The 10,046-nt window shown below is 39.1% G+C and overlaps 1 protein-coding gene across 5 annotated transcripts; it reads right to left on the bottom strand.

The window, feature by feature from the left end:
* Window positions 1-1,328: 1,328 nt before the first annotated feature.
* On the bottom strand, window positions 1,329-10,000 carry polr1d (RNA polymerase I and III subunit D). 5 transcript variants are annotated; one of them, XM_061686463.1, is made up of 6 exons: window positions 9,794-9,993; window positions 9,298-9,395; window positions 9,123-9,199; window positions 5,332-5,459; window positions 4,896-4,973; window positions 1,329-2,724 (listed from the first exon to the last, which is right to left on the bottom strand). In XM_061686463.1, the coding sequence occupies exons 1-6, from the start codon at window positions 9,830-9,832 to the stop codon at window positions 2,677-2,679; spliced, it is 468 nt and encodes a 155-aa protein (XP_061542447.1). In that variant the 5' UTR covers window positions 9,833-9,993; the 3' UTR covers window positions 1,329-2,676. The 5 variants fall into 5 exon arrangements, with proteins under 5 accessions (XP_061542447.1, XP_061542448.1, XP_061542450.1 ...); XM_061686461.1 differs by lacking the exon at window positions 1,329-2,724 and adding an exon at window positions 2,764-4,320 and having other exon boundaries at window positions 9,794-10,000; XM_061686462.1 differs by lacking the exon at window positions 1,329-2,724 and adding an exon at window positions 2,764-4,320 and having other exon boundaries at window positions 5,332-5,414; window positions 9,794-9,994.
* Between the last annotated feature and the right edge of the window lie 46 nt (window positions 10,001-10,046).

Below are 10,046 nucleotides of genomic sequence, written 5' to 3'. Positions count from 1 at the left end.
ATAACATTCTTGTCAGTTATAGTTTATTACGTTTAAATTGTATTGAATTATGTTAGAATTTATTAAATCTTGCACATTTTTGGACAGTGACAGAATTTTTATGATTTTGCCTTTGTACTTACTATTCAGGCAACATAGCTATTTAAACTTAGAATATTGTATATCAATTTTAGGGGATAAAAGTTTGGACTTTTGACATGATTGTAGGAATTAATTACCATTATTTCTAGTACTGTAATTGGATGAAAACTCATTGCTATCAATGAGTACTCGAAGTTCAGAGCACATGGAAATCAGTTTTGTAGTTTTTGACTGAATGTGAGCAGACAATATGGCCCTATACACCTTAGAATTCATCTTGTTACTTACAGTATAGCAATCATTCATATGTGTCACAGGTATTGCTGAGTTTCCTGCCTTTTAGTGCTCTTATAGTGACCATCAAGATGCAGCACAAGTATTTAGATGAGGGGCATCAGTAGCAAATCTTTTCTACCTTTGTTGTTCTATTAAATATATTGCGAAGACTGGAAGTATTCTGTTAAAATGTGCTTTTCGAAAGGAGAGCGCTTGTAATGTGAATGACAGACAGCAAGATTATCTTAAAAGCGTTCAACATTTGTGACAAAACTTTTAGTGCCATCATACAGTGCACTATATGTACAAAAATGTTGGGACACCTGGCCTTTACACCTGCAGGACTGTGAATGGAATAAAAAGTGTCGAAACTTTCTACAAGATGTTGGTGTGTGTGATTTTTTTTGGGGGGGGGGAGGGGGGGGGGCTCAGAGGTCATTATGTTGATCTTTGATGGAAGTTTCCCAAGTGAGTTTAAGGTTGAAAGTTCCAAATTAATCTAATCATGCCTTGATGGATCTTGTTTTGTGCAGTGGGTCACTGTCATGCTGGATGATAAAAAGAAGCCTTTGCCAAACTGTTCCCAAAAAATTTTCAATCGTAGAATTGTCTTGTCAAAATTATAGAAGAAATTGATATGTAGTCCATATATTGGACAATTGTGCAAAGCGGGTGCAAACTGGATTGCTCATGCAAACTGATGTGGAAGCTATTTAGATAAGGGGCATTAGTAGGTTTTATGGATGGGGTCAGTGGCTTAGCCCCCAGGACATGCACAAGATGTGAGCGAATGTAGTGCTCCAGCTAACAAAGACTGAGAAATTGCTTTTTAACGTTTTTGGACAGATTTTAAAACAATACCATACTGGGTAAAAGTTCAAAGTCACCGTGACATTTGTAGTGTTATTTCAGACAGTTTTTTTTTAATACAGTACACAAACACAAGAAGTCCTTAACCACAAAACAAACAAAAAAATATGTGGGCTGAGACCACCCTAAAATTGGCCTAACGGCACTGGTTGAGAGGATTATTTGTCAACTTCTGTGTTTCAGCCTCCCTGCATGTCAAGAAATAATATGTAACCACTGAGCAAACAACAGTTTCAAAGCCTGGGCCCTTGCTTGATGGGGCTTTTTCACAACTGAACATTTTGGAGGACTCCTTGCAGTCGTCAACACCTGTACATTTTGATATGTTAAAAACAGTTCAACAAACGTGAACCAGAAAACAAATTATTTGTTGACATGCCTAATTTCTTTGTTTTATAAACAGCATCTTGGGTTTCTTCACGCCAAGAGTTAACTGTGAGGATAACTAAAGTTTGTCTGTTCAGAAAAGTTCAAGCCTTGAGATTGTTACCTTCGACTGGAAACCGTAAAAACATGTAGCTACTGTCAATAAACAACCAAAGTATTTTTGCCAATGTCAAATTGGATATGCTCTTTTGGATGCAACAAGACAAAATCTCATCTGTCATTGAACACTTTCAAATGACAATGCTTTTTGGAAGTGTAGGACACAATAACTGATACTGCATGGACGTTAACAGCAAGACGTCATTACATGGCTACATGCAGGCGGTCTTTCTATCCTGTTCTGGCAGAAAATGTCCATCAATAATGTGGCCTGTGCATTTAAATGTCTACTGAGTGCATTGGTGCAGCAAGGCCAAAAGGAAAATTTCATTTTGAACATCAACTACTTCTTGACAATTGTTCCAAAGTTCCCTCTGCTCCCAACAACGCACGCATGTTTTTACATGTGACCAACAGAGGGATATGATTAACACTCAAAAACTTACATTTACACTTCACTATGCCCATTCTTTTTCTGCTTGTCTTGGTGGCACAGTGCAAAATAACTCAAGACTGCATTTTTTAGCTAATTATGACAGCTGAAACCCCAAAGTTTCCTTCGTATGTGAAACACCTCTTCAAAAGGACAGATGTGAACAATTTTGTGTTCCAAGGATCACATCAATGCTTTGGAAAACCATTAAAATGAGTGACACACGAGCAGTTATGACAATACATATCGCAGAAAATGTCTGAGTATTCGGGGACTTTAAGAATGAAAAATGTGGAAAAACTATTTGACATTTATCATTTGTGTTTGAAAGTTTAATGTTGTTTTCTCTCCTCATGCCAACAATTCAAGAAAAATGGTACAGAAAAAAAATGCAAACATGCTTTTTCTCACAAAAAAGGCCCTACAAACATCTTTGAACATGCCGTCCCTTCTGTATAAAACTAGACTTAGTATATTAATAAGACAATATATATACAGAAGAAATGTTAACTGATTTTGGTTAATGGTCTTCATTCCATGGGTTGCTCCTGCTTCTCTTTGAACTCCTTTACGTTTGCCTGGAACAGAACCGAACATTCAGTCAAGTTGTGACAGTGACAACAATATTTTGTTGAAACGGAATCTCTGCCTGCAACCCACATGAGAAAAAAACAGACTGTGCGTGCGTGTGTACACAAAAATAACGTTTGAGTGAACACGGTGGGTGGGCAAGAAGGCAGAGGCCCTGTCATGGGTTGAAACAAGGCTAGCTGAGTAGTGCTTGCGAACACTAAAGGAAGATAACTGTGACTCCTGAGCCATACATAAGGCAGTCACAGCACAAAGGCTAAGTTGCAATATTACCAACTTATGCTAAACCGCCAGAGCAAATATAGAATAACAAGATGGACAGTATGATGATTATTTCTTGGTTAATAAATTATCAGGATTATGTGTCAACTACAGAGATATTTAGTTGCAGAGTGGCACATGGGTAAGGGAAAAAAAACTTGTTCCATGTGAAAGTTGACAGTACAGTAGTCCGTCTATCGGTTTTGATTAACCTCCTGCGATAAACGAAAATCCGCAAAGCAGTGACCATATAGCCATTTTATCATTCATACATACTGTATTTTAAAGCGTTATGCACAATACCAATACAAAATCTGCCTGTGAGGTGCAGTTATTACTTTGTCCACTTGGGGTCTTCCGCAATCACGTTCTAAATTGTAGGATCATTGACTTTTAATGTATGAGGCTTTAAAAGGGGGGCTGTCTCACCTTTTGAGTGATGTGGGAATAACCGAATGAGAGTGTAGAGTAGACTGCTGTATAACTGCAGGATAACAGCGGGCTCTTCACTGGGTAACTTTTAGCCAGTGTGCGTGTTGAGTGCCTGGGCGTCAGTTGTGGCCGTGCATCTTGTGTATGAATGTGCTTAAGCGTTTATTTTGTTACCGTTTGTTCAATAAAGCAATTGAAAGTCCACCGGCAGCTGTGTCTATCCTTGACCACCCGTGGAGGAATTCCAATTTGTTCTAGCAGTGGTAGGCTATACTTAATTTGCGAATTATGTTTATATTGCCCTAGACATGCAGTTGTGCATGCCAGTTCTGCTTTGATGTGGATACATTGCACTTTATCTTCTTTTAAGTGTGAAATGATCATAAAAATGGGACATTGTTTTTTTGTTTTGTGTTCTTTCCTACTGAGTCTGCAGTAGCAGTCCATGAGGAAAAATGTTCACTGCAAAAGTTGGTGACAAATCTGCGATATATAATTAGATATGTATGATTTTAAAATCTGCTATCTTGCCTATTTTTCTTTTCATATGGCAAGGGACGAATATACAGTGAAGTGAATTCATCTGTTTGTTCTCCTGTCAAACCGATCATGTATTCACATATACAGTGGGTACGGAAAGTTTTCATCCATCCATCCATTTTCTGAGCCGCTTCTCCTCACTAGGGTATCTATCCATTTCGTGACTATCCCAAGCTTCATCAAAGTACTCCTACGATAAACTGAAAAGCATTAAAGCATGCCTTTCCATACATTAGCATGTGACGTGACGTTCCCACCAAGCCACCCCATATCTCTCTCAGATCTGAACATTTTCTCACATTTTGGATCAGACTCCTGATGTTCCACAAGAAAGAGCGCGTCATGACCAGCTGTGGAGTGAAACAGTATATTTGAGCCGCACTTTGTTGAGCGAGGCTTCGGAATGACATATGCCGTGTCTACTGCCGACCAGGTTTAGTGAATTAACCCTATCTAGTTTCAATTGCACTTAACCTTTTCAGGGTCATGGTGAGTTGGAGCCTATCACAGCTGACTTTGGGTGTAATGCAAACTACACCCTGGACTGGACGCCAGTCAATTACAGAGTTACACAGAGACAGAAACACTTCATATCACATTCACTGAGTGGGAATTCAACCCACGCTGCCTACACAAAAGTCAGGTGAATTAACCATCACACACATCCGTGACTCGCACAGTGAATTACACACAGTGGAATCTCACTTCACAAACTCATTTCTTTCCAAGACTCTGGGAACCGAAGCAGTTTTGCCTTTTAAAATGAATCTAAATTAATCCATTGCAGCCCCAGAACCAAGTTATGTGTATCTTTTTTTATCTTAATTTTAAAAAAAAATTATTGAAAAAAAAAATTAAAATAAAGAAATAAATGAAGTTTTTATTGCATCTGTAGCGCACCATGTCGAGCTGGCTGATTACGCACCCACGCCGCAGCTCTAACAAAGGGGAGGGGCGGACGGCAAGGTGGCTGCTTCCCAACAGATGATGAGATTCCGTCAAACTGCGTAGCAAGTCCGGGAACATGGAAGCATTCTCTTGTTTAGCTATTTAACAGTAAAACAAATACACTTCCCAATAGCACTTGCAATTTAGAGTGAAGAAGAAAATAATACTGTACCTGGATGTGAAATACATGCCACACAGAGTGAACAATGTTGACACTGCATGAGAAAATGCACAACCTACCTTTCTGTGTTGATGCTATGACAACGCGGAAACTGAACCATAGTTTGTAAACCGGAGCAATACATGCTAAAAAATCTGGCTCGTAAACTGATCTGTTGGGTCAGCAGGGTCGTTTGTGAACCAACTGTTGGACTGTTGATGGCTTTACTGAGTTTAAATCTGTGAAAGCTTACCTCAAAGGTATTGAGAACATGCTGACAAACATCCCGGAGTTCAGTTAGACCCCTCCTCAGAGGCTCTACAGCTGGAGTTCCATCTGGGGAGGGGGGGGGGGAACAGCAGGTACCTGTGAGAAAGTGGCCTTCCACCACCCCAAAATTAAAAAATTTGTGCTAGCAATCTTTTAATGATGCAATGTATATTGTAAGCCTGCTCCCAAAAGAGCTGTCAAAAACAAGGTATTCACTGTATTTTGGATTTCACAACTGTTTTTATTACCTATAAATACATTTCAAGCATGCAAGTTACAATTTGCAACATGAGATAATTTCTTGCAGTCACTTTACAGTTTTCTGTTCTTCAAAGCCAAATGTCAAGGCTTGCAACAGTGCAGTCAGGACTAATATATATACAGTTGAAACCAGATGTTTACATACACAATATAAAAAGACAGTTTTTCTTCTCACTATCTGAAATAAATTCAGACAAATGTTTTCCTGTTTTATATCAAGTAGGATTACCAAAATTATTTCTATTTGCTCAATGCCAGAAGGATTTTTTTTAAGCTTTTTTTTCTCAAAGTCATAGGTTTAAATACAATGTCTTTAAATAATTTGGGAAAACCCAGATGATGATGTGATTTCTTTGGAAGAGTCTGGTAGGTTTATTGACGACATTTAATTTGAGACACCTCTGGCTATACAGTGGGTACGGAAAGTATTCAGACCCCCTTAAAATTTTCACTCTTTGTTGTATTGCAGCCATTTGCTATAAGTTAATTTTTTTCCCTCATTAATGTACACACAGCACCCCATATTGACAAAAAAAAGGAATTGTTGAAATGTTTGCAGATTTATTAAAAAAGAAAAATTTAACTATCACACAGCCATAAGTATTCAGACCCTTTGCTCAGTATTTAGTAGAAGCACACTTTTGAGCTAAAACAAAATTTCACACCTAGATTTGTGGATCCTCTGCCATTCCTCCTTGCAGATCCTCTCCAGGTCTGTCAGGTTGGATGGTGATCGTTGGTGGACAGCCATTTTCAGGTCTCTCCAGAGATGCTCAATTGGGTTTAAGTCAGGGCTGTGGCTGGGCCATTCAAGAACAGTCACGAAGTTGTTCTGAAGCCACTCTGTTATTTTACCTGTGTGCTTAGGGTAATTGTCTTGTTGGAAGCTGAACCTTTGGCCCAGTCTGAGGTCCTGAGCAATCTGGAGAAGGTTTTCGTCCAGGATATTCCTGTAATTGGCCGCATTAATCTTTCCTTCGATTGCAACGAGTCGTCCTGCCCTTGCAGCTGAAAAACACCCCCACAGCATGATGCTGCCACCACCATGCTTCACAGTTAGGACTGTATTGGACAGGTGATGAGCAGTGCCTGGTTTTCTCCACACATACCGCTTAGAATTAAGGCCGAAAAATTCTATCTTGGTCTCATCAGACCAGAGTAAGTCCTTCAGGTGTTTTTTTTTTTTTTTTTGCAAACTCCATGCGGGCTTTTATGTGTCTTGCACAGAGGAGAGGCTTCCGTTGGGCCACTCTGCCATAAAGCCCTGACTGGTGGAGGGCTGCAGTGATGGTTGACTTTCTAGAACTTTCTCCCATCTCTTGACTGCATCTCTGGAGCTCAGCCACAGTGATCTTTGGGTTCTTCTCTACCTCTCTCACCAAGGCTTTGCTTTCCCGATTGCTCAGTTTGGCTGGACGGCCAGCTCTAGGAAGGGTTCTGGTCATTCCAAACATCTTCCATTTCAGGATTATGGAGGCCACTGTGCTCTTAGGAACCTTAAGTGCAGCAGATTTTGTTTTTTGCAACCTTTGCCAGATCTGTGCCTTGCCACAATTCTGTCTCCGAGTTAAATATATGAGCGTCACAGCAAAGGGTCTGAATACTTCAGAAATATTTCAGTTTTTCTTTTTTAATAAATCTGCAAAATGTTCAACAATTCTGGGGTTTTTTTGTCAATATGGGGTGCTGTGTGTACATTAATGAGGAAAAAAAAATACTTATATGAGTTTAGCAAATTGCTGCAATATAACAAGTGAAATTTTAAGGGGCCTGCATACTTTCCGTACCCACTTTATTTGAACACCCATAACACACTGCTTCTTTGTGTAACATCGTGGGAAAGTAAAAAGAAACCAGCCTACAAATCAGGAAGAGAATTGTGGACTTGTAATTTCCAGATGTCTGAAGGTGCAAAGTTCATCTGTTCAAACAATTATACGCAATTATAAACACCATGGGAATGTTCAGCTATCATACCGCTAAGGAAGGAGAAGGGTTCTGTGTCCAGAGATGAACATTCTATTTGTGCATATCAACCCCAGAACAAAAACAAAAGTCCTTGTGAATGTACTGGCTGAAACTGGTAGGAGAGTGTTATTATCCACAGTGAAACGTGTATTGTACCCACATGAACTGAAAGGCCACTCTGACATGAAGAAGCCATTACTCCAAAAGAAATTCTAGATTACAGGTTGCAAATGCAGACAGGGACAAATATCTTAATTTTTGGAGACGTCCTATGGTCTGACGAAACTAAAATTGAACTTTTTGGCCATACTGAGCATCGTTATGCGGTGGACAAGAAAAAGGGAAGCTTGAAAGCCTGAGAACACCATCCCAAACTTTGAAATACGGGGGTGGCAGCATTATGTTGTGTTCACAAAATATACGGCATCATGAGGAAAGAACATTATGTGGAAATACTGAAGCAACATCTCAAGCCATAAGCCAGGAAGTTAAGGTTGGGTGCAAATAGGTCTTCCATATGGACAATAACTCGAAGCATACTGCCAAATTGGTTACGAAGTGGCTTATGAATAACATTTCAGAGTGGCCATTGCAAATCCCTGATATCAATCCTATTGAAATGTTTTTAGCAGACATGAAAAGGCATGTAGGGGGGCCTACAAATTTGGCTCACTTACACCAGTTCTGTCAGGAGGTATGGGCCAAAATTCCTGCCAATTATGTGTGAGACTTGTGGAAGGATATCCAAAACGTTTGACCCAATTCATGCAGTCTGAAGGTTATGGTATCAAATACTACTGAAATGTATGCAACCTTCTGACTTTGAAGAAAGTAATGAAAAATTGTCCAACAAAATATCCTTCTCTTAATTTATCAAATAGAAATCATTTTGGTAATCCTAAATGAAGTAAAAAAAGGAAAAGTTTAGTCTGATTTCATGTCAGACAGTGAGAAAAAAAGCCTATGTCTTTTTATATAGTGTGTGTAAACTTCTGGTCTCAATTGTACATTTGTGAAACATGACATCATCCACAGCCAAAACGGTGTTTTAGAACAATGAAAAAAAAAAATGAGGAAGCAATCTGTCTCTCATCAATATAAGCAATCTGTCTCTCATCAATATAAGTCCAATCAGAATGCATCTTCCAGTGTCTTCGTGGATACAAGTTCAGTAGAAAGCTTTCAAAAGAAAAATCTGCATATTTGCATGTTGTTGGGGATATTATTATGCTTTCAAATGGCTGAGTGCCCCTGCAAGTGTTTAACATTTTAAACGTTAATATTAAAGGGGTAAGTTATTTTTATACTTGTATGTGTTGCAATGTTTATCAAAATTGTGCCTGTATAGTTATTACAGGTATTGTGACAGTTTAGCCCTGCAATTCTTAAATTGTATAATCTGTGAGCAAAGTGGGCTGTGTGTGTTGCTGAAAGCCTATGGGATTTAGTAGCAATTGGGCAAAATGGCTACTCTCTATGTTGCACGTCGTCAAAGAAGCAAAAAGATTCTTAAGCAAAAATATCGATATCAGGGGTGTCCTTTACCTCGTGTCTGAATGCGAAAGTTGATCTTGCTCTCTGATGGATGCGTGATGGTGTAGCCACAAAACTCAACTGACTCGCTGGTGTGAATAAAGAAAGCAAAAGTGGGATAATTGTGAATTTTGGGTTGGGTTATTTGTTACACACTGCTTTGCCCAACTTGGTCAAAATCACTAACTCTTTCATGATCATGTATCGCAGGGAGTTCCCCAGTGTATGGTCTTCATCATGCATCACAAACGTCACACTGCCCTCATCGGAACCATCAGCTTGGACCTAAATCACAGCGCAGAAAATAATACAGGTACTGTAACTCCAAATACTAGCTTTAACGTCACCGATCAATAGCGCTCCCTAGTGGCAAGTACGTCGCCTGTTGGGCTAAAAGTAAATACAGTATGTAAATTGTAAAAGTGCAGTATGTCGTTTACGTTACATTATACAGTAATGTATATTAAAGATGACCATTAAAGGAAGAGCTCAAGTGTTGATAAGTGTGTGCTTGTTTTGATGATGAACGTTTACGTGTAATGCGAACAATTTGAAATTAATAGCCCCCAGAGTAGCTAGTTGTATGGACTGTATCTTGGTGTGTTGCTTGCAATTAAAGCTATCGGTTGCCAAATAAACAGTCTGGTCAAATTACTCGGTTCTACGATGTTTATGACTCTTACCATCTCCAGAATGCATTTCTTCTCGCCTTCAGCTGCCATGCTGTTAGCTTACACTGCCGCAGTTATTATTGATGAAAACAAACCCGTATTTGTCTGACAGGTAATGGTGGGGTACGTTTGTTTACGTGCTACAAAAGCCAAAAAAACATGTATCAATCAGATTTATTATATCGTCTAATTTCGGTATTTTAAACGTTGAAAGTCAGGCTGTTATAGAACAAATCGCCTCCAAATAACCTGTAAGAATACATAT

The sequence above is a fragment of the Phycodurus eques genome, chromosome 9, assembly GCF_024500275.1.
Source record: "Phycodurus eques isolate BA_2022a chromosome 9, UOR_Pequ_1.1, whole genome shotgun sequence".
Classification (NCBI taxonomy): domain Eukaryota; kingdom Metazoa; phylum Chordata; class Actinopteri; order Syngnathiformes; family Syngnathidae; genus Phycodurus; species Phycodurus eques.
This window is presented reverse-complemented; position numbering and strand designations above follow the sequence as displayed.

Coding starts and splice junctions, on each gene's coding strand:
- polr1d (XM_061686461.1), bottom strand. CDS start 9,832: ATGGCAGCTGAAGGCGAGAAGAAATGCATTCTGGAGATG. Junction 9,396..9,793: donor AGAAATGCATTCTGGAGATG/GTAAGAGTCATA, acceptor GCTGTGATTTAG/GTCCAAGCTGATGGTTCCGA. Junction 5,460..9,122: donor CTTTCGCATTCAGACACGAG/GTAAAGGACACC, acceptor GGGTGGTGGAAG/GCCACTTTCTCACAGGTACC.